Genomic DNA, 24,398 nt, shown 5'->3' with positions numbered 1-24,398 from the left:
CTTATTTTCTGAAGGCAGCTTTTAGTTTTAGTTAACTTAAAGCTCTGAAGAGAAGGACTTGGGGTCCAGGTTAGCAAGTGAGCCATGAGCCAGCAGTCTGCCCTTGTAGCCAAGAAGGCCAGTGGGTTACATTAGGCAGAGGGAACTGGGCCTGTTTGTCTTGGAGAAGACTGAGAGGGGATCTGATCAATGTACACAACTATTTTACAAGAGATTGTAAAAATATGGGGCCAGGCTCTTCCAAGTGGGGCTTCCAAGTGGATGAGAGGCAGCGTGCACAAATTGGAACATGGGAAGTTCCATCTGAACATGAGAGAAAACTTCCTCACTGTGAGATGACAGAGCACTGGAACAGGCTGCCTGGAGAGGCTCCTTCCCTGGAGATATTCAAACCCTGCCTCCCAGAAATCCCAGTGTGCTGTAGGTGACCCAACTTGGGCAGAGGGCTGGACCAGCTGATCTCCAGAGGTCCCTTCCAACCTCAGCCATTCTGCGATTCTGTTATTCTGTAAAGTAAGCGTTAATGATTTCAAAGAAATCAATATTGCGTTTAATGCTGAATGTGTTTAAAAGGATTGGTACATGAAATGCACATCCCTCTCTCCAAATGGGCTGCAGACACATAGTCATGTTTCTGAGAATTGTTGCCATAATACAGTATGTTATGGTGAACTTAGATTAAGCCTCATGGGAAAGCATCGTTATTCAGTAAATTAAAGAAGAACGACTTTGATACGATGCCATATGTTGTAAAATAAAATGGATGCATGACGGAAAGAGCCATGAATCCTCTTAGTGTATGTAAGACAGCCATGATTTGTGACTTTCTTCCTGCCTCTGCAATACCATGTTAAGTAAAGACCTGATGTATTTAAATAAATTACATTTAATAGGGTGTGGGACCTTAGCATTTCCAGTGCTCTCTTTCAAATCTGTTACCAGTCTACCTGATTTTTGAGACAGTAAAATCATCGAAGCTCATTGCTTCGTGCTGTGTCTGAGCCACATTTAAGCCGTGTCTTTCTCGTGCCTACTCCCCAGAGAAAACCTTGCTGAAAATCTGTAAAATCAGCAATATGTAACCTAGCTAAAATGACACGTGAAATATAGACTTGCTACTTTATAAACTTTATATACAACAGTCAGATGTTGAGATCAATCAGAGTGACAGGTTGTACAAGCATATGGCTGGCCTTTCTGATAGCCGTTAGCTTGAAAGGCCGGCTTTGAAACTGGCTTCATTATTTATAGGTGAATCATGCTGCTGGGCTTTGTCAGGGAAAGGTTATTTCTCCAGAAACCTTCTGTGAACAGGAGGGCGCTTTTCCCCAGTTCCTGGAGAATAAGACAAATTATTCACTAGGAACTTCTCCACAGACTTTCTTCTTTCGGAAGGTTGTGGTATTGGAGGGCATTCCAATGCTCTACTGATGCACTTCAAGCATATGGAGTGCACATGCTAATTACACTGTGCTCAGTTCAGTCTAATCAAATGCCAAGGCACTGGGGCCTCAGAGCTCCTGCAGGCAAAATGTTACAGTTCTCCGCTGCTGTCTACCGTGCATCTGGGAAGATGTTCACTCCAGTCCCTGGAATGCGTGCGGAGAGGCAGAGGGAACCAGAGCACATCACCCTGAGGAGCCTGGTGAAGCACTGTGGATTGTTGGGTGAGGTGACCACGTGAACCTGCCCTGCTCCACTGCCAGCTGCAGCCACCTTTCTTTATGCTGGATGGATCCATCTCTGTGTGCTTTGTAAGGCTGCCCAGTTAGACACCATAATGCCTTGGTCCCTAAGGCAGGGCTCATGCTGAGCGTGCTTCCCACCCACTGGCTTCATTTTAAAAGCTTTTGCTTTTGTAGAGGAGCTTCCACTCTTGCCGTTTATTTTACTGTGAGAATAATAAATAATAATAATAATAATAAACTTCTATCTTCTCTTTCCTCATATCTATAATTCCCTGCTTGCGATTTCTCATTAGCAATGAAGGCAGGAAGAAGCTGGGTAACAAAATGAGAAATTTCTTACCTGATAATTTTCTTTCAGTTAACAGCTTCTCACCATTCAGCCCACCCGGATAAAGTGGTAAATGGCCAGAATACAAATTGATTTTTTTTTTTCTCTGAATGAGGAGTTGGATACACAAGCTAACATGCTATATCATGCTGTTGTCTTAATGCTAATAATTGCCTGCTGAAGCATTTCTGTGGTCTGAGTGGCTTCTGGTGGCTGGCACTGAGATTGTCATCTGATGTGCTACAGACCTGCTCTGAACCTCAGCAGAGGGGTACTCAGCAGAGAGAGAACTCAGCAGAGGGGTACAAGTTAATGGATATTTGCTCCAAATTATTGGGCTCTCCTCTGAGAGAGAGGAATTTACTCTGATATCCAGGAATATAAGTTAGCTTTGCTTCTAAGTTCCATTGTGCCAAAAGGAGCCTCTCAAATACTGTTCAGACCCTCTTGATTTCATCTGGCTTGAAAACTGTGTATTTATGGTTGGCAGAACATAGTTTGGTTTGTAATTAAGAATCTGTAGATAAGAATAATCCAAGGAGAATGCTAGGGTTTGCTTTTAAACTCTCATTTCAGTTGGGGTATGGAGACAGGAGCAGATTTAGTTCTCAATAGAACACATGCCCACTGCTCACTGGCTGAGTGCTGGAGGGGCAAGAGCCCAGGTGGGCTTGCAGGGATGCACAGCGGAGCGCTTAGCAAGACCTGGCTGCTTACCACCTTGCTGCAGTTGCAGAAATGGTGCTCAGCACTTAAACACAAAACCAGCTGTTTCCATTATGGCTGGCTTCTGTGCAAAGTGCTCTTGCTGTTTTACACAGTGGTCTGGCAACACAGAGAAAGTGAGCCGGAGGGCTGTGATCTCAACCCGCTTCCCTTTGCTGGCAGCTCTCCGGGCAGTCAGGCTGCTGCAGGAGATACAGCAGCACTTTGCACTTGCGGGTGTGAAGAGAGGAGCTGATTGAGATGCTGGTCACTTCTTCTCCCAGGCCTTTCCCTTTATTTAAACTGTTACTGTTGGATACCCCTGCAGAGATCTAAAAAAATGCAGAAAATATAGGCCAGAAGGCACCAAAAAGAAGAAAAGATGGAAGAAGGGAAAGGAGAGAAAAGATGCCAAGAACAGCATGAAAGGCAACGGAGGAAAATGTAGCAGGGAGTTGGTGACTTTCCCGAATCAGATGGAAAAGAGCAAGAAGTGGGGAGAGCTGCTGTCTTTATAGTCTCCATTTGAAAAAGCGTTTAGACTGGAGAGGTGAATGTGTGGCCCAATGTTGAGATGTGAGCGTGTATCCAGAGCCATGTTGCATCCTCCACGGTCACACTGTGGTCAGTGCTGGCATTGATAGAGGCAGAAATCACAAGCTATATAAGCCTTGTGATTTTGCGTGGGAGCTTTGGAGCTGAAAAATATCATTTGTGATAAGTAATTAATGTGTTTCTGAGTGTGTATTTGTCAGGGTGGTCAGCGGTGGTGGTTGGCTTCATCAGCAAGAAATCTCTCTTGGCGTGATGTTGAAAGCTGCCATCATCTGAGCCCTTGGTCCTGACAGCAGAGCTGTGATCTTGAAAAGGAATGAAGAGCTGCATCAAGTGGGTTGCATAAAGGATGCTCTTTCTCACTATTTTTAAAAGGTGTTGGGGCACATGGAAATTATTAAAGAAGCAGAATGTTTTTACTGGTTTTGAGGACAGTTATCAGGATGTTCTTCAGTTCAAAAGCTCAACTTTCTGCTGTTTATCTTGGGAGGTTGAAAGGATCCTGAAGGGTTTCTTATGTTGCTATGTGGTTCGAGAAGCATGAATTTACAATCAAAAAACCAACTTTTCAGAATCACAGAGGCACTGTTTATTGCTGGGCTACTTTCTTACTGCCTTCTTTACAAATGTGTACTGCAGGAGAGATTTCTGTAAAGAATAGAATGATTAACTGTTTTTCTGATGAATAAGTGTTTGAATTAACAATTTTCCATGCCTGTGAGACCACTGCTATAACCTTTAAATGGATATAAAATGGGAGTGGATCAGTTAGAAGCTTCATCCACTGTGAGGTGAAACAACAGTGATTTTTTTTCAGCACGGATATACTGCTGAAAAGCAGCAGTAGGTTTCTTCATTTTCCCCAAATTGAAATTTAATTTATAAAAACGTGCTCAATATCTAATAGAAGTTCTGTAAGAGATGACTGACTGCAGGAAAAGCTTTTCTTGTAATTCATTCACATATATCATTAAGCACACAAATTTGAAATTCTGTTCTTGTGATGGGATAATTGTTCTGCGGCTGCTGTATGGAAGCGACAAACGCAGGAAGGCCATCGGATGTCAATCAACTGCTGCAGAAAAAAGCCCAGCACCTGGAGTTTGAGTCCCAGTGCGAGGAAATGGAGATGCAGATGCTCGGTAAAGCTGGGTTTGTAGTTCTGCATGGTGTTAAGATCGAGACTCACAGGAACAGTTCTTATATGTTGGGTATTAGGAAATATTTCTTACTGGAAAGAGTGAGGATGCAGTGGCACAGCTGCCCAGGGAGTGGTGGAGTCAGTGTCCTTGGAGGCGTTCAGGAACAGTGGAGATGTGGCCCTGAGGGACGTGGTCACTGGTTAGGTTGGAGTGGGTGATCTTAGTGGCCTTTTCCGACCTTAGTGATTCTGTGATTCTGTGAAAACCTTCTGCACACGCAGAGGTAGATGAGCCTGATGCAGTGACTGCAAACCAGCCAGGCTGATCCCAGGTTGTATTCCTGTTTGCTCAGTGATGAGGTCCCACTTAAGAGCAGAGACAAAACTAAGAAGCCTGTACATCCCCATTTTTGGAAGGGCTTACCTTGCAAACAAAGTAATAAGGCTTGCAGGTTGCTATTGCAAGCTGTTACCTCATGCTTACAATAGCACAACATGTAGCAGATACGTGGCGTTTCTTTGCTTTTATTAGCTCAGACTTTTTCCCTCTTTGCCTTTCCTTTGCCCCATTTTGAGCTTTGTTTTTGCACTCCTTCCCATCCCCATGCCAGGTGCTGACCGTGCCAGCCCTGTCCCTGTGCTGCTGGGCGTCCTGGCGCCAGCCTGTGCCGTGTCCGCCTGTCTCCCGTCGGCTGGAGGGAGCACTGCTGGGAAGAAGGGCCCTGGCTGCTCCCGACGTGCCGTGTTTTCTTTCTCTTGAGAAGCAGGCAGGCTGGAAACTTGGCTTCGGCTGGAGAGGACCCCTTAACCTTGCCTTGGCAGAAGGAAATAATAATGTGACAGACTTCATTTATCTTTATACTGTATGCATGGCCTCGTGTGCTCTGTAGTTCTTTAGCCTGAAATTGCGATGTGGAATTGGCACTGTGAAGGAGTAGGCTGTAATTTTCAAGGTGGCCTCAGGTACAATAAAAGAAAGGCCTCGTTTTTACCTAACCATGAAAATACAAGCCATACATTTTTTGTGACACTTATTTTGCCACTAAGAGCAATTAATTTTACTGCGTCCTTATATTTCGATTTTCATTTGTGGCGTGCTTTGCATTGGGGATCTCTGCTGCAGCCTCAGCTCTGGCACTGCTGTGCAGTCGTGTGGCAGAGGATGTGGGCGCTGCGTGGGACAGGAGGGCCGAGCGCCTGCTATTACATGAGCTTCAGAGGATTTCCTGGGAAGTGTTCAGCCTTCATTGCTGTCTGTAAGGAAATCCTCTTATCTGGGCAGCGCAATAAATAGTTGTGCCTCCTGTGCAAGAAACAGAAAAACACATTCTTCAAATGTCTGTCATCGAAAATGCGGGTTTTTAAAGTACATCAGCAGGAATTATTCTTCTGTAATAAATCCCTGTAATAGCGTGCTATGTATACATTTAACTAGATACACAGAGAGGGGGAGGCGGTGCTAGAAGAGGGCTTAGTATGCATTTAGTAATGACAAGAACAGTAAATAATCCTGCAGGTTTACAAACCTAATCCCGAATGTCTGTTTGTAGCTCTCATGTCTATTAGAGTCCGCTGGCAAAGATGTTAAGAGGCTGCAAAGAAAGGGCTTTTTTGTTTTTTATTTTTAAATATGCAGGGAGACGGCTGTCTGACTGGCAACAGTAAGTTACATGGATGTGGCTGACCGTGATGAAAGTTCTGGGAGCTCCTCTTCCTCTGCCTGCAGTGAGAAATGCAGTGAGGAAGGAGCCGGCTGCCCCACTTCTCCTTCTGGCTCTCTGTCCTCTCTGCCCAACAGTAGTTTCATTTAAACATGGCATTTTTTGGTTTTGCTTTTTTTTGAACGCAGAACTTATTTTTTGTCTGTGCCCTGCAGCAGAGCGGGTTGTTTTTCTTAACAGAAGAAATCCCCGCTAAGAGCCGTGTCACATGGCACTACTGCTTTTAAATAAGCTTTTAAGAGGTTGGACCAGATGTTGGCCACATCTGTGTTTTCATTTTGTTGAAAATTTCATTTCAACCCTTTTATTAAAGGGGAAAATTATCATTTGAAAATTGTTTCGAGAAGTTTAGCAGCTGGGAAGATCTTTCTGGTATAATAAAAGTAAAGGGGTATGCTTGCAGTGCCCCGGAGCGAGCAGATGAATGATGGTGGCTGGTAGGGTGTGCTCATGACTGCCATGGAAATTCTCAGATCAAAGTGGATGTATTATTCTTTGAATCGGCGTTGTGTAACAAAACACTTTTTTTTTTTTTCCCAGTGATAGTGTTAAACTAAAGAATTGAAGGCTCTTTCTCATCTGAAAAGCCCCTTGCAGTTAATGAATGCCTATCACATAGGCAGAAGAAAGGGCTACTTGCAGGCAGAGTAGATATCCTACAATTACTCCCTCTACTGCTGTTATGGGGTCTAAGAAATGCTTATTGTATACAACTTGCTTCTGGATTTTTCTCTGCAGTTTACCAGTTGGAGAATGAGTTTTCTGTCCCTTGTGCTAATTGATCTAATGAGAAGAACTGGCACCTAGTTCAGTGACAAGTTATATTTAAAATGACACATGAAATTGTTCATGGTGCCTGAAATTACATCATTTTCAGTCTGGCATAGTGGGACTGTATAAGGAAACAGACATCTACTGTACTGTGCCATATTAAATTTTAAACCTCTGATCCAAAAATGTGGCAGAATATAGGGGAAGCAAGGTGTTTAATGTCAAATAAAAGCAGCGGCAGTTGATTTTGCTGGGATATTTTTATTGTTCCTAAAACGCCATGACAGTTTTAGCAGCAAATATTTTGGGGATGCAGAAAATTTTATGTTAAGTTGAGCTGTGACTTGAGTCCAGAGCAGTTCTCAGACACCACTGCCAGGTTTTGGTTTCCTCGCCTGTGATGATGTGCAGACCTTAGCAGGGAGTGATCTTTCAGTTTGGTTCCTTTTTAATTTTGGCCTTAATGTATAAGTAGTCAATATGTTAGCTTATTTTTTCCCCAAAATCTTGAAGATAAAAGAGGCTGGTGAAACAAAGAAAAGGAAAACCCCATCCTTCTGTCCTACAGCTTAGTGCCTGCAGCACCTACCTGGAGCGCAGGAGGCCCGGTTCTGCACAGACTCCTTAACCCAAGGTGGATGACTCAGCCTCGGGCACACTCCTGCTTTCTGCTCTCAAGTTATTTTATTTTGTGTACCTAATGAAACCTTTCTGAGAGCCAGGTGTGCTGTCTCCTGGGAAGGCGTCTCAGACAGTAGACTACAGAGTTCACTCCTTGTCTCGGTGATTATTTAAGCGTTTCACTCACTGGAAATTCACGTATCGGTTCCAGCAGGAGGGACTGGCAGTGGTGCTCGGCTGGATGCCCCGGCCTCCCGTTGGGGATGCAGCACACAACCAATCCTCTTTGTGCTTTGCATGATTACCGCTTGCTAAAAAAATCCAGTCAGTTGTATTAATGGTGTTTTAAAGAGGTAACAAACCACTTGGATGTATTTTCCCACTTTGATTTTCCTTTCCAACCTCGTATGAGGGCATGCTTTCATAGAGTGAAAGAACCAAGTTCTGTTGTCTGGTTATGGCCACAAGTTGTACCAGAGGAGGTTTAGGTTAGATATAAGGAAGAACTTTTTCTCTCAGAGAGTGGTCAGGCACTGGAATGGCTGCCCAGGGAGCTGGAGGAGTCACCATCCCTGGCAGTGTTTGAGAGGTGTCTGGATGAGCAGCTACGAGATATGATCTAGTAGCTTGTGGTGGCAGTGGTAATGGGAGGACAGTTGGACTAGATGATCTTGCAGGTCATTGCCAACCTTGCGATTCTATGATTCTATGAACCATTAAGACTGGAAAGGACCACTAAGATCATCTAGTCCAAGTCCAGCCTACCCTCACCATGCCCCTTGCCCGTGTTCCTCAGTGCCACATCTCCACGGTTCTTGAACACCTCCAGGGATGGTGACCCCATGGGCAGCTGTGCCACTGCATCACCGCTCTTTGAGGGAAGATCCAGCCATGCATCCTTGGGCCACATCTCTGTGTTTGTGGTAGTGGGTGCTTGAATGAGGAGCTGGAGGCCCCAAGGCAAGGTGTGCTCTTACTGCACACTTTAGTGTAGAGATAAGAGCAGAAGATAAGCATATGTGCTGAACAATTACGTAGTTAATAGTTATAACAGTCATAAAGCAAAACTTTCACACCCTGGGATTCTAAAGTATAGTTAATTTCTAAATGTAATATCAGTGAGATACGTTCCTGAAAGCTTGTTCAGTCATATTTGCATGAGATTATCTGAATTGGTAAAGTTGATACTGTATGAAACAATCTCAGAAGAAAATCAAAGCAAAGTGTTGGGCGATTCCTTGCATCAGGACATTTTCTTTGGGTTGAAAGTCATTCTGTGTATGATTTGGTGTGGAAAGAATTAAAAACTTTCTGTTGATTAAGTTGAATTTTGAAAAGCAAACTGTAAGTGCTCTGTGTCTGATACCAGTAATGTCTATAGGGCTGATCCTGTGCACCACCTCAAAGAGCTCAGCCCTCATTCCTACGCAGAAGTTTGGGATGGAATCCAGCCCTATGGTTTTATGTATTTCAGGAACTGCTTTAATGCCTGGGTTCTGCCAAGCTGAGGATCACTTGCTGTGCTCTGCATTCCTCCCTTTGCTTGTTGGCTCCATCTGATGCCCCTCAGGGTCCTGCTCTCTGCTCTGCAAGGAGCCACCAGCCCAGGCAAACAAAACATTCAGCAGCCTTGGGAAGCTGAGGGGCATGTGCTCAGGAATGGGGAACCATGTCCCTGAAGTTACTAAGGTGTTCCATACAATTTCCTGCTGTTGCAGATTGCAGAAACTTTATTTTTCCTGCACATCATCAGCTTGGGTCGCCTGTTGTCCAATCTTGATTAGATGTAATGGAGATGATCAAGGGGTTTTCTTCATTCCTCAGAATAAGTCTGTGTTGAATAATGTATTTTCTTCTCTACCTGGACAATACTAATGGTATATTACTACTGTACATTAACATGATGTGGAAAATCAATTTTGCTGCTGCAAGTTGTGCTGGTCCCAAATTAGATCTTAGTTCTTTGCTGTTATGACTTTTAATGAATGGAATGAATCTTAAAAATTCTTGTTTTCGGGAGAAGTCTTAGTAAATACGTAGCTATAAAAATGACAGTGATGTTGTAATTACAGAAACTCATTATTGCTGCACATTCATTTAGACCCTTCCATAGCTTTCAAGTTATTTTAAGGTTTGGAAATGTTTTCATAATTCCCACTTTTGAAAAAAATAATGCATATTTTTACAGAACTGATATGAGTTAGATGGTTCGAATGACTGTAGATCAGAATTAAGAATAGAGCCATGGTATGACTGTCAGTGTGATGTATTATTCACTGGTTTGTGCTGCTTCCTTGTAAACAGAAAATATTTTCTAAGCCGTAATTTACAGATAAATCACCAGGATGTAGGCTCTGGTGGAGAAATCCATGTTATGGTGAATGAAAAATGGTGTCATCTGAAATGGTTTCTCCAGGTTCATGGTGAAAAAATGTGGCTATAAATTAAAAAAGAAAGAAAAAAAGGACGCTTAGAAATGTGTGGTGGATTTTTGATCCTAAAGAGAACCATTCTGATTCCTGAATTATAAATCAGTTCAGTGTGGTGCATGTTGGTGTGGAAACCCTCGAATGAAAAATACTCAGCAATCTCTTAAACCTCACTGCGATGAGTGCAGAAGGAAAGGCAAAGTGTTACTTTACCATAGGACTTGAATTGCAATTGATTTTGAAGAAACGTCTAGCTAATTAAATGTGTTCTTTTATGTAGGTGAAAATACAGGAGATGGTGAATTAGATCTCAGTGGAATTGACGACAGTGAAATAGATAGGGTAAGATGCGCTTTTATCCCGAGTCTCTCTGCGTTTGCATATCTGAGAAAGAAGAAAATGGTTCTTATCTGGTGTATTCTCTCCATCTCTGCCTCCTCACTCTGGCAGTGCTTGCCTCTGATCTATAGAGAGGTTCAAGTGATTTCAGTGATCTGGGGTCAAAGCTAATATTCGTGCAAGCCTGTGAATTTAGTGCTTATTTTATGTATGTATGGGACTGCTGCTGCTGCTTTCTTACTGTGCTGGTGTAGTTATGTTTTAGAATGCCTTTTACTCTTAGAAGAACTTTTAAAAGTTTGGTGAATCTCTAAAATCATTATTTAATTACAATATATTCATCGTATGAGGCTGCCATGGAAACCATGATGTAGAAGCAGCACATACAGCTTCTGTGTGCTTAAAAAGATACCCGTAGCATCTTCTGGATTTATTATTATTGGTGTGGCAGCACAAGGTACCCTTCCCATAACAGCCTGAGTATAAAAGACAGCTGTGGAAATGGCCTGTTAAAGGGCACACAGCAGGTTAATGCATGAGTCCTCCCATCAGGGCCTGATGTCCTCTTCAGCTGCCATGAGAGTTGGAAATGAAAAGTGCAATTTGAATGGATAACACTGGTACTAAAAACTCCTTTTTGGGGTACAGAGTCACTGGAAACAGAAGGGTTTCATAGAGATTGCTGAGAATCAGGCTTGATTTGCAGACTATTCTTGGTGAGGAATGGAGAGGTAGGCAAATGCTCGGCCTGCGGTCAGCTGAGCTGGGTGTGAGGAAGAGCATGTTGAAAATGGAGTAGGCACGAGATGGAGGGCAGGGAAGCTGGTGACCTGCAAGCTCCCAGAGCTGATTCTGAAGGGCTTCGAAAGAGCAGATCAGTCTTTGAAAACAAAAACGGAGAAAGAAAAAAGCACCTTTTCTCCACTTTGTAGCCCTTAGTGAGGTCATAACTCTGCTTTTATGACCTCATGTTCATTTCCATGGCAATAGACTGTAATATTGTAAGCCCAAGATTATGAACTCGCTAAAAGCATAAGAAAGACGAATAACTGAGCTATGAGGAAGTTTTACTATTATGACCACCTTTAATAGAAACAGATGAAACAGTGAAATAGTGGCCTGATAAACCAGCACCTATGCAGCTGCTTGTTCACTCCGTTTGCCATCCAAGGAAGGACCCCTCCCTACATCAGTGTCATTTGCCTGGAGTTACATTTCTCATAAAATTTTTCTGTCTACATTTTACTTCAGAGAAAATCTGGACTACTAAATCCTGTAAGACAGAAAAAATTAGATTATTCTTCTAGGACTTAAACATTGTTTTACAAGTTTGGGGTCCATTGCTTACAAGTAAATTGTCTTCTTTATGAAAGATTGTCTGGTTTCTCTTCTCCATTCTGCAGAAGTTCTTCATTGCCAGACAGCATGTGCCATACAGAACCTTTGCTTTGCAGACAGCTGGGCTTATATTTGTGTGTGAGAAATTGAAGGGGACATCTATCTAGCAACCTGCCAGCCTGCTTGCTGCCTACCTACCCACCTATTTGCTTATTCCTGTGATTTACTTGAATAGTTCTAGTTGCTTTACAGCTCCAAGCTTACTAACAGTGTTGCTGTGATTTAGTGGGGTTAACTGCAGGAAGTTTAGATGTGTATACTGCACCCAGCTCTCTGAAGTCTAGAGGACTGAACCTCCAACAAACTAAGCTGCTTTCATTCACTCAGACCATAATTTTGTGCCTAAACCTTCCCAGAAAACTACCTAGAAGACACATGTTTCTGTTTTGGTAGTGCAAGGCAGTGGTTCCCATACTGTTTTGAATTACAGACCACCATCACCTCTCAGAATTACTTGCAGACTGCCATGTTGTCATGACACTCTCTTACATCATCTGAAAAAGATCATAAAAACAAGATCATTCCAGATTAATTATGGATCAAGTATTATGATCATGTATAATGAGTCCTGGATGACTGTCGACCACCCCAACACAATTTGGAAAGCCAGCACTGTGTTTTGAAAGCAGGTCGTTGTTTTTCCAGCTTTAGAATTTGCTGGAAATGCTCTGATGGTTGCATCTTGGTCATGTTTTCTTTCATGCTTTTTTGTTCGTTTATTTTTTAATAAAATATGAATTGACCTTGTTAGTGGTTTTTCAGTTCAGTTTTGCACTATGATTTTTAAGTCGATTTCTGAAAGCAGATGAACTTGTTTTGTCTTTTAGTATATACTTAACGAAACAGAAGCTCAGATAAAAGCAGAGCTGTGGATGAAAGAAAATGCAGATTATTTGAAGGAACAAAAAGGTAAGTGGATAGGACTGAATTTCTTCTTTTGGCCAGGGTTGCTGAAATATGCAGTCTGTGTAATCTTCATGCTGGTTACCCTTTTGTCATCTTTCAGAAAAGGAAGCAAGAATAGCAAAAGAGAAAGAACTTGGGATTTATAAGGAACACAAGGTATCAAACTGTGTGCTAATTGTGTCTGTTTGAAAATGTCTTGGAAATTCTTTTAATCTGTTGATCACCCTGTGTAGGATGTGGGGGTAAAGGGATGGGTCAGCACTAAACAAGCCAAACCCAGTATATTTCTATGCATTACATAAATAGAACACTATAATTTCTCAGGTGATGAGTAAAACACTTTCTTGCCCAAATGTCTATTCTGAGCTACTATCAGGAAAAAATTCAGTGCATGGTAAAATCAGAGCTAGTTCTTGCATTTAGGATTGCAGCCCTAAATGCTCACTTATTTAAATACAGTTCTTAGGACATGCCTGACTTTTTTAATGTGTGCATGGGGAATTTGTTTGTACTTGCCCTAACTTTAGCAGCTTCCTCTGCTCTTGCTATAATGATTTCTTTATGGACAACTGAAGAGGTCTTTGTTACAGCCACTTAAAGAAGTATTTAGTTGTACCTTTCATAAAGAAGGCGATGGTTATGTTAACAAATGGCTCATCCTGTCTCCATGTTTAGCAGTTTAAAGCAACCTAATTGGCCATATATTCACAATTTATATTGTTAGTGTTTTGTGTAATTGAGCAAGTGACAAGTCAAATCTTCCACATGCAACTGAAATCCGTGTTCATTTTTAATGTGTGTATCTTGTATCTTTCTTTTCTGGCTAATGTGAAAGACAGAGTTTCCTACCTCCCCTAGGTATTTCAATAGTAAAAACAAAACCAGACAATGAAACACTGTTTTATGCTTCAGAGTTTCTCATTCATCCCGCCCTTCCAGGGCCGTGGAATTCTACCAGCAATGTTCAAAATTGTATAACTCTCTGGCACTGAGAAGTAGCCCGAACAACCCACCTTTTTGTTCTGACAACACAGGAGTTTTTCTCTAGCTGTATTGTTTCTGACAGCTCGAGTAGAACTTGATTAATATAGTGCTTTCCAATTTCAAGGTAGCACTTGACCCATGTAGGTAAACAGAGGGGCTATTATACATTAAAAAATAAATCTCCTGCGGAGCTTGGTGTTAAAACCTTCCTTTGAAAAGGAAAGGGCTGAATGAGAAACAGAAGATCGGTTTTTTTTGGTACCTAGCTAGGCACCGGTCCCAGATAGAAGTGTTCCCTGGTGTCATTTCTCTTTGTCTGGCTCTGTGCAGCATCAAACTGCCGCGCAGTGTTAGTGCTGGGTTTGCAGTGCTTGGCCGAGGGAAGCTGCCTCTCTCTGTGGGCAGGTGATGTTGCTGCAGCGTCCTGCTTCCTCTCCAACAGCATTATTGCTTAGAAAGCCGCTGCTAATTTTCTTGACTTTTTTCTATTTTGAGGAAGAGTTGGATGTGCAGCTTTTGGACTTCATATGAAATGCTGTTGTCAGTGCCTAGGGAAGTGCCCCAGCTTCACTCTCACTTGGAAGGTAGTTTTAACAGAGGAATTTATTTACATGCTGGGTGATGTTATCAAGGTCCCTATTCCCGTAACGGGAGCTCTCTCCACTTTTTTCACATGTGAGAAATGGCCCACGTTTCTTTTCTGGCAGCGGTACAAATGTGCAGTAAAGAATTGGTAATAAACTGTGTGGGCATTTGGCAAAAATGGGAAAGCCTACACTGAATTCCTGTAGAAAGAGAAGTCCCTTAGTCTTGCTCAGCCCCAGGCCAGAGAGTGTGACCTGGCTCGGCCCCATCGCCCATCCTGTCCCCGAGTCACCAGCACATGTGCAGGGACTGCTGAGCCACAGGTTGCCCTTCTGTGCACAACCATTTTGTTTGTCTCTACATCACTAATTTTATATTTTAATTAAGCCAAAGAAAGCTGCAAAGAAGCGGGAGCCAATTCAAGCCAGCACAGCAGGAGAGGCAATTGAAAAGATGTTAGAACAGAAGAAAATCTCAAGTAAAATTAATTATAATGTGCTAAGGGACCTGAACAGCAAAGGAAGTAACACACCAAAGAAAGAGGATGACAGCACTGATGACAGCACCAACACCAAGAAGCTGTCAAGAAGAAAATCTATTGCCAGTAGGAATATAGCCAGCCCTGTAAACAGTGTGGGAAAAAGGTACTGCAATTGTTCATTTCTATCTCTGTCTGTGAGACTGTCTATGTATCTTTCTGAGCCAGACAATGTAGGTACTGAAACATTTGTCTGAGGCTAAAATAATGCTGGGGTCTTGTTTTTATTTGTTTTGCCTGCAGTGTCACAGTGGAAACTTATTTATGGTTCGCATATCAAAGGTCTGTTTTGATGTGAGTTAATCATTCTGGAGAAAAAAAAAAATCAGTGGAAATTCATAAACATCAATCTTTGGGCCACAAACAGCTTTTCTTCATATATCCCTGACATTTGGTGTCCTCCCTTTCTGGGTTGTCTGTATCTGCTGACATGACACTAAATGCTCAAAAGCTTTGGCTTTTTGCTTCATTTGAAAAATACAGTTCCCATCTGTTACGACAGCTAGCTGTTTTGATTAGCTTTTATTTTAGTTTTATTCCAAACTTTTGTTGTTAATTGGTGACACAGATATAAAGCTTTACAGTAAATATGCTCGTCGGTTTTCTGGTCTGCATTTGCAAATGTTTTATAGTGTGATGAAAGCTACTATTTTAATGTGCAAAATAGTCAGACTTGCTGGGCAGATTTGTGGTGTGCTGTAATGTGTAGAAGGAGATTGATGTATCCTATCTGCAATATTCAACTGTTTTATTAGCCTGCAGTTCCTGAAATCGTGTTGGATGATCATTTGGATGATCTCTCTCTATAGTAATTTCTTATTTAGTTGTTAGATATTTATTTACTGCCTAAAAGATGTTGTTTTTCTGCTTCTAAGCTCTACACCACCAGGAAATTCAGAGATTTAGTACAGAAATGCTAGATGGTGTCTTCATACTGTTGTTTGGAGAGTGAAGGGCAGGGGAGGGAATGGAGGGAGCAGAGAGCTGGGGTCAGTGATAGCACTGCCTGCAGCAGCACTGAGGTGGGCAGAGCTCATGGGAGGCTTGGGGTTGTCTGAAGTGAAAATCAGCAAGGAGCTGCAGCTGGAGGTGCTTCAGATGTGATATTTTCCCTTCCTAAATGAAGCAGCTTTGGGGAGAGAAAGGCAACCACGAGGTGTGAGAATTCATCCATTAGCAAAGGAGTGGGGACGTAGCATACCTGTGGAGGTGCAGCTGCTATGGACATGGCTATACACAAACCCATGATTATGACCTGGTTTGCACTTGGCCAATTGCATTGGCTTTGGCCAATGCTTTTAGCTTCTCAGCCAAAGTTGTGTCTAGTCTCACTGTCACTGGGATACAGATCTTTGGAGTGTAACAAACGTCTTTTATTTTTCTGTTCTTCCTTCTTTATACTGTATTTTATCAAAATGGCTTTGTCCTCATTCAGCTTCTCACCTCTCTAATATCAACAGCTTTCCAATTCATTACTCACTGAGGATTTTAGTTTCCTACATGAGTTGCTACTTCAGGTCATCTTTAATGACCTAAACACACACATTTTCTAATAGAAGGAAAGTAAAGATGCATTCAGGATTATCTCACAGCACTGACGTTTTTTTTTATTTGACAGGTATAGTGAGTCATATTTCTGTAATTTTTAGTGAAGCACAGCTCTGATGCAGTTGCAGAAATGGATTGCTGTGATGGGCAGTATGGGCTTGTATGAGACCCACTGCTTTTCAGGACTTAGCAGTAACACAAACACCCGAGCTGCTGCTTCAGCACATCCATCCTGTGTCCCTCCTGGCCTGCTTTTCAACAGCATTGGGCACTTGAAGCTCCTGTTGAAGCCAGCAGGTTAAACCCTTAGCACCTTAACAGGTGTTAAACTCTTTGGAAAATCATGCCATAAATATTTAATTTAACAGTGGGGCAACTTGAAAAGGTTTCTAAATAAATACACAAATCAGTATTTTCCAAAAGCAGCTAATAAAATGTGTTTATTTTTCCTCTTGAGTGCCTAAAGTATGTCCTTAAGATGCATAACAGTTTCCTGATGATGATTAGCAGATCTTAGATACAATGAATTTTGCAGCAGAGCACTTCAGAGAAGGTTGGTGATACATGCAGATACGTGGTTAAGATTTTGCACTCCAGAAGTAGGCAACATTTCTGATTAAATAATATCAAGGACTTGGCAAACCATTCGTTTTTTTATTTCTTACCATGAAAGATTTATGACATACTTTTGATTTTTTTGCTAGTAGTCTGAATGCCATGTCTTTTAAATGGCATGCATAAATTTTTGTGTTTTGTATTGTTCTGATATGCCATGCATTCATTTCCTTTGTTCAGCATTGTTCCTCTGAGAGGTGAATGGCTAAATACTTTCCCAGTGATACAAAAATAATGGCAATTTATATGCAATTAATAATAATAAAAACCTGGAACATTGCTCATTAGAAAATGATTGAAGCACATAATGTAGAGTTATCCAGGAGGCATTTGTGGAGTTCTTGCTAACTGTTTTGGTTTGTAGTGATTTACAGTCCAGCCTATTCAGCTTTATATGTCTGAAATATTTAGCAAGCCCTATGTGACTGCAGCAGCACCTTGCATAACAGTGCTTTGATGCAGTCCTTTAGTTTGTGTGAGATGTAGTCAGGATTTAAAGAGCAGCTGATTTAGTCCTGATCCCAATTAGGGCTAGGAAAGGAGTACTGCTTCTTGGTGATTAAAGCACTACTCCAGTAAAGGTATTAGATTGGGAAAGTAGATTTGATTGCTTTCTATGTGCAAGCAGAGGTCCTATAAACACAGCTGGCTTTGTCACATGTCTCAGAAACCATCCTCCAATCCAATAGGTAGCACCTTGGAAGCAGGAGGTTTATCTCCATTTTTCATATGGTCTCTTGCTGTAAAATATGCTGCACTTGTATTTCTGGGAAGAGGACTTCAGATCTTCATTTGAAGATGTGGTTGCCACAGCCAGACATGGTGCAGTGTCTTTGTTTTCTAATGTGATGTAAAGTAGTAGTTAGTTAGCAGTGTTGGTCTGTTAAACCTTGTAAAAAGTTGTTGATTTGCAAGTTGTTGAATGCTAACCATCCTCAGGGAGCATGTGCCAGTGACATAGTCACATCAGAGTCACATCAGAGCTATTATAATCAGCATTAACTTAATAGTTACTTGGAGCCAAAGAACATATCTCAACACTGTTCCTTCAAAATTCCCAATTTAGAAATCTTGGAATTGTTTCTGAAATTTCCTCAGGAAGGTACACTGAAAGAATTAACTCCAAGGATAGTGCAGAGTCCAGCCTTTTTAGATGAGCATGTCCATATTCACCAGTATTTTCAAAAGCAAACTGGATTTTTGAACAGTTTTCTTTACTGTGAGTAGAATCACAGAATCACAGAATGGCCTGAGTTGAAAAGGACCACAGTGATCATCTAGTTTAAATCCCCTGCTGTGTGCAGGTCGCCAGCCAGCAGCCCAGGCTGCCCAGAGCCACATCCAGCCTGGCCTTGAATGCCTGCAGGGATGGGGCATCCACAGCCTCCTTGGGCAACCTGTGCCAGTGCCTCACCACCCTCTGTGTGAAAAACTGAATACTGTGCCACTTTCAGAGTGTAAGAAAAAGAGATGCTTTTTTACAGACACATTTTCCCTAAGTATACTGGAGTTGTACTTAATCTATTTGTCAAGAGAATGTAAAAATAGTAAAAACAATGTAAGCAACTTTAGGAAATTGTATTGTTTGTGGGTATATTTCACTGCATTTCTCAGCGCATCAGGCAAGGTTTCTTTTGGTTCCGGTGGGTATCGCGGTTGCTGCTTCAGAAGCAAAAGCTGTTTCATTGTGTGTTACAGAGATGTGGCACAGTGGATATCACCGTAATAGAGATTGCGACTTTAATTTCAATTACCAGTTGCACATTTTATCTTCACTAATGTCTTCTGTGCATATGAAACAGGCGTCACAGAAGATGAATGTGTTGAACTCCTAGCGAAGAGCAATTGCCACTTTGAGCTACTTAAAACCTAAACTCCAGTGTGAGCTTCAAGTCCACTAAAAACAGAATCTGCGAGCTTTTGGTTGAAAGCTAAATAATTTATTTTGTATTTGCCTGAGCTGAATCTTGCTTGCAAAGTGAAATGTGTTGTTCCAAGAAAATGTGGGAACAAAAAAGCTTTCAAGTCACTACTTTTTAAAAATTTTATGCCCATTTATTGCTGTGTACTTGAAATTGGTAACGATATTAGAGAGGACGGGATATATCATCAGGGGAATAAATGTGTCAGGTTAATCTCCTGAAGAATTTGCCTTGGAAGAAGTGGAGCAGGACTGCAAAGCACAGTTGAATCCACTGTAATGAAACAAGGTTGTTCTGAATGGAGGCATATGAATATATAATAGAAAGCCAAATCAAGCTTGCTGCAAATACGACAAAAGCCCTTGGTAGAGATTTCAGGTTTGATTAAATTTTGAGTCTCACCACCAGGTTCTCTACATGGTCTCACTTGTGTCCTTTTGCTGGTAATGTTCCCCCCAGCAGGGTGCAGTGCCTGGGGCTGTGGGACTCAGTCCTGGCCTTAGGGGATGCTTTAGCTTAGCATCTGCTCCAGCTGTGTTTTTGTTGACTTCTCAGGGGGTGTCACAACCCCAGAAAAATTAGCTTGGAAAAGAGGAGGCTCTGAGGAGACCTCATTGAGGCCGTCCAATACCTGAAGGCTTGCATGCAGGCGAGGGACCGATGTATTACACAGTCTGATAGTGATAGAACAAGAGGGAGTGGCTTTAAATTAAAAGAGGGGAGATTTATCTTAGATGTTAGGTAAGAAATTCTTTACTCCAAGGGCGGTGAGGCCTGGCACTACTGCCCAGAGCTGTGGGTGCCCCATCCCTGGAGGTGTCCGAAGCTGTGGATGAGACCCTGGGCAGCCTGAGCTGGGGGATGGCAGTCCTGCTATGGCAGGGGATTGGAGCTAGGTGATCTTTAAGGTCCCCTCCAATATGAGACATTCTGTGATTCTATAACTGTATGAAAAATCTCCTTTATTAAGAGGGATAATATATCGGATGCTTTCTACAGCCTCATGTTTGGCATCTCATCTCACAATATGTTGCCTGGTACTTTCTTGGCTCTGATTGAAGTCAGATTCCCGTAAGGGGTAAAATAAGAGCAGAAGCCTAATTTACTGATTTTTGGTAGAGTTGTTTTAGAGAAACAGCAGTGGCAGCTACAGGCTTTGTCCCTTACTGGGTGCTTGGTCTGGATGTGCGAGGGCAGCGAGCGTTGTGCAATGTGCTTGGCCCAACACTGCCTCTTCCATGTAATTATTAACTCTGCGAGCATCTGGCAGAACCTGTCTGTTCTTTTCCTGTGAATAGGAAAAGAAGAAGCCCCACATCCAGGATTACTGATAATGACAACTCTTTATTTTCAGCTGTGTTGCCCAGGCAGGTGCTGAGTGCCGTACCGTTGCACTGCTGCTAACCCAACTGCAAGTCTGAGTGCCCATGATGCTTGTTCTACATTTGCTATGGCTTATGATTTATTTTTATAAACTCAAAGCAGACAGATTTATTTTTTTTAATGCACAGTACTTTTAGTTTATTTTATATTACCAGACTGGTATTTGTGGAGGGGAAGAGGGCGAACTCGGTTTTTCCAGATTGCTTATATCAATCCAGAGCATGAGACAAAACTCAGTTTGAGTATTCCAAGGGATGCCTGAATGTCTGCAAAACCCTGAAAGTGATATTTCTGTTATGTTTCTAGCTATCCTTTATACCAAATAGACTCAAATGGTCGTTTATTAATTCAAGAATGTATACATCTGTATATCCTTGATTCATTGTGTATAGAAGCGAGTTGTTTCAGAATCTCTAATTAGGAAAAATAACATTGCAGCAATAGTTTAAGAGATTTGGAACAGAGTATCTGAGAGGTCCTGTGATTGTAGGGGGCACAGTGGGGGCTGGTGGGCTGCCAGGCATCTGTGAGGATATCCATGGGCAAGCTCTTCGTCACGAAGCTTTGCTGCTCAGTAGGGAGAAGTCCTCATGTCTGGCAGATGTGAGGCTTTTGAAAGTCTTTTCTGTACCAACTTTAGTATGTATTCTCCTTACAAATTGGTCCTTTGAGATGAGATCTTAAGAGTGTTTTTATATTCTTTAATTTTTCCACCATTAATTTTTATTTTTTCAGTATTGCCTTCAGCTCTTTGTCTAATTTACCTTTGATAGGCTGGTTTTTTCCCTCTCTGCTTTGAAGTCTTATTACATGGCTTGGAATTCATATGTATTACTCAAAGTGAGATATTAAACTTTATTTCTCATCTTTACGCAGTGCTTCAGGCCGTCTTTTCTTATGTGACAAACGTGCTAGCACAAATTTCCCAACAGAGACAAAATTCCTTACAGAAGATACTGGGAGCGTGTGTTGAGATGGTAGTTAGGAGTTTCTTCTGTTGCACGATTATTTTTCATTGGCGTTTTGGTGTTTCCTCCTAAAGCACCCTCTTGTTGGCTGTGGGATTATCCACTTCTATTTCCTGGGTATGAGTGTGCATGCGAGAGCCTTCCCATGTGGGCATATGGCAGCACAGTTTGAATCTTCTGCACTTGGTAAATAAATTCTCCAACCACTCCGACATAACTGTTTTCTTATGTGATTCCTGCTTTGAGAAATTCTGTGGAGTGTAATTTGATGTATGTTTGTGCTTTGCTGTGGTATATAATCATTTAAATCAGAGGTTAATCAAAATGATTAGTCATTTTAAACAGGAAAACGGTGACATTTGATAAGTACCACCACTTAAAATAAATCCTGCAAGTATTTTCCAGTTTTGTAACTTTAGAGGGACACGTTTATGCAAATTATGGTTAGCATTTTATTTACAAAAAAAAAAAACAACAAAGCCAAGGAGAAATGAATTCAGCCCTTCCAAGCCTCTGCTTTTCAATTCATGCATCTGCATTAGCAAACGTGGCTGTCTAGGGGAGAGCTTTACCAAGGGCCTTGGGAGCAGCTGACCTGCATTTATTTGCTTGTTCACAGTAAGTTTGAGGAGTTGATTTAGTAAAGCCCATCAGAACGTTGTAGCCTGGCTGGAGGTGCTGGTTCCTGCTCTTCGTGTGAGCTGAGAAGCCTTTTGTAAGGAGATAAACCAGAGGCGAGAGCTGGGGAGAAACTCATCAGGCCCAACACTTGGTAAAGTGAACACGTATGCTAAAATCTATGAGTGCTCAAATCAGATGACCTTAGTGCTTCCCTCCTCACCAAGTGAGAACAGGGGAGGAGAAATGCATTTCTTCTACATGCACCACTTGTGCATATGCAGAGCTAGGCAGCAGTGAGACACCTGGGAGAGAGGAGCCAGGAGAAAGGTGTTCCTCTCTCTCCAACTCTTCACACTGAGATGAGACAGAAGGAAAGATTCTTTCGAAACTTCCCAAACCTATCCATCCAACAGCTGGGAGTGTTTGTCAGGACTTGATGTTTACTCTGGTTACTCCAGCTGTTTAGAAGATGAGTTCCGTAAAAGTTCTGGAGTCATTTGCTTTAGAGCACTGGAATTTAAAATACTAAAATTTCAGTACTGCAACAAAGCTGTCTGTGTTTTTCTCTCTGTAAAATATAATCGGAGACAAAAGCCCCTGCTATGGCTCAATGATAGGAGAAATAGCATTAAAAAGCTTTCTCAATGTGAACCAATTTATGTAAGTTCAGTGATGCTGCAAATCATCTCTAGTTGTACATCATTCATTAAGAGCATTCAAATTTTATAGTACAGACTTTTAATGTTGTCAGAATTTGGCTTAGTGTAAGCGTAAGGGAATACGGTCTGGTGCCACTGCAGAGGAGTATTCCTGAGCTGTTTAATCTTACGAGATACTTGGAGAACCTTATAAAAATAAACCCTTCAAGATAGGGTGAAGACACGTGTAGAGTTGTGTGAGGGTTTCAGCTGTAACAAGTTTCTGCCAAATTCAGCGCTTGGCTCCATTTACCCACAATAATTAGAAGGCCTTCAATTTAAAACTAAAAAGGCATTGATCTGGCTGACCTCGTGGCCCATACCCAGGTCAAAGCTCCTTCTTTTCACAGCAGCCTTGTTGTTTGTTTAATACAAATTGGATATTGCTTTTCTGCCTCCCACTCAAGAAAATCGTCTCCTTGTCAGATTCCAGGGGAGGTCAGCTGGGCAGTGCAAAAATGCAGATGATTTTTGTGACTGTCTCAAGTAATTTCATCTTCCATCGAAGACCAAAGAGGAGCAGTTTTAGCCCGGAAGATAATTTTGCATGAAACTTGTCTTGCGAGCTCCTTGTTTGTCTCTATTCTCATTTTCAGGTTTATTAGATGAAAATGCTCTATGATCCTTTTCTTCCAATTTGGACTCGGTATGTCTAGCAGGAGGCTTAATATAAATATGTATGCACATTTCAATAGTGTCTTAGCAGAAGCTGTACGTGATTTGGGGGAGGAAGGCAGTGGGAAGAAGGAAGGCAATACAAAGTGCAGTGGTTCTTGCTGTCCAGAGCTAAAGGTGTATGTTCTGCTGCCACAGCCAGGAGTGCTCAGTTGCTGTGAAATGTTCACATCGTTAGTTTGTAGATTTTTATGCTTTCTTTTTTATTTTATGAATGGAAAACAGTTGGTTTCTGAATTTATATTTTCCTTGATTCTAGTCCAGCAGAGTCTGTTTGTTGATCTTCACAGTATGTATTTGCTAATTTTCTTTATGTAATACAAAGGAAGACTAAAGCTGATGTGCTTTACATTTGCCAATGAAGTTGAGTTTTCAGTGGATATTTATTAAGTTCTTCAAAGAAATGGGACAAAACAAGTTAAAAGTTGCCTTGTTCTCTGTAGGATAGGCCATACATTATTCTTCAATACTGATACTCAAACCAGGAGAGCAGCTACGGGAAGCATTTTATTTCTTGATGTTTGTGTACATTACCAGACAGGGTAACTAGCAATCATTATGTGGCTGTGATTGCTGTTCATTCACCACAGCTGGATAAAATATTGGAAAGTTATGGCAGTTTGTTGTAAAACTTGAGGTACTGTGTTGCTCACAGAATATTTAGCAGAATCTGCATAATTAGTTTTAAATGGGCCACTGTTCTGTATCTCAGTCATTTATGGAAGTGCTGTTCCATTACCCAGTGATGTTGCTGGCAGGCTGACTGATTTCAGTTTTACCTTATTGCATTCGTTGCTAAAAATAGGATAAAACACATTGAGATTATTTCTAAATGTGTTCTTGGAAGATATATACAGCAAATTCAACTTTCCTGTTGTTGAATTTGCAATTCATTCTAAATCAAAAGTACCAGCCCAGCGTTTGCACCCTCCTCCAGCAATGGACTGAACAAACTGATTGCTGTGTTCAACATTTGCAGCAACCAAGCTAACTTCCCCACTCTTTCTGGAGCAGTACGTGTTCTCTCATACAGGTCCCCACCGTGTGACTCAGAAAGGTGCAAGGGAGCAAACCACTGACTTCTGCATATGTTTTCCTCTTTCCACGTTTTTACACCAGAGAAGAAACCTGTGCTGCTGCAGAGGTGGGATGGGATGGTATAGAATGTAGTATATATGGACCTAAAGTCCCACAGCCCATCTTCCCAGTGCACATTCAAGTGAAGATCCTCTCATTCTTTGTGCTCTTGCAAGGCATCC

General features: G+C 41.8%; 1 protein-coding gene across 1 annotated transcript in view; it reads left to right on the top strand.

The window, feature by feature from the left end:
• BRF1 (BRF1 RNA polymerase III transcription initiation factor subunit) overlaps positions 1–24,398 on the top strand; it is a 164,141-nt gene that overhangs the window by 105,744 nt on the left and 33,999 nt on the right. The window contains exons 12-15 of the mRNA XM_042815073.1: positions 10,240–10,301; positions 12,524–12,605; positions 12,703–12,758; positions 14,559–14,815. Coding sequence (XP_042671007.1) covers positions 10,240–10,301; positions 12,524–12,605; positions 12,703–12,758; positions 14,559–14,815 — 457 coding nt within the window. The remainder of the gene's footprint in view (positions 1–10,239; positions 10,302–12,523; positions 12,606–12,702; positions 12,759–14,558; positions 14,816–24,398) is intronic.

The sequence above is a fragment of the Centrocercus urophasianus genome, unplaced genomic scaffold, assembly GCF_019232065.1.
Source record: "Centrocercus urophasianus isolate 14NV4802_14NV808 unplaced genomic scaffold, USGS_Curo_1.0 seq_14, whole genome shotgun sequence".
Lineage (NCBI taxonomy): Eukaryota > Metazoa > Chordata > Aves > Galliformes > Phasianidae > Centrocercus > Centrocercus urophasianus.
This window is presented reverse-complemented; position numbering and strand designations above follow the sequence as displayed.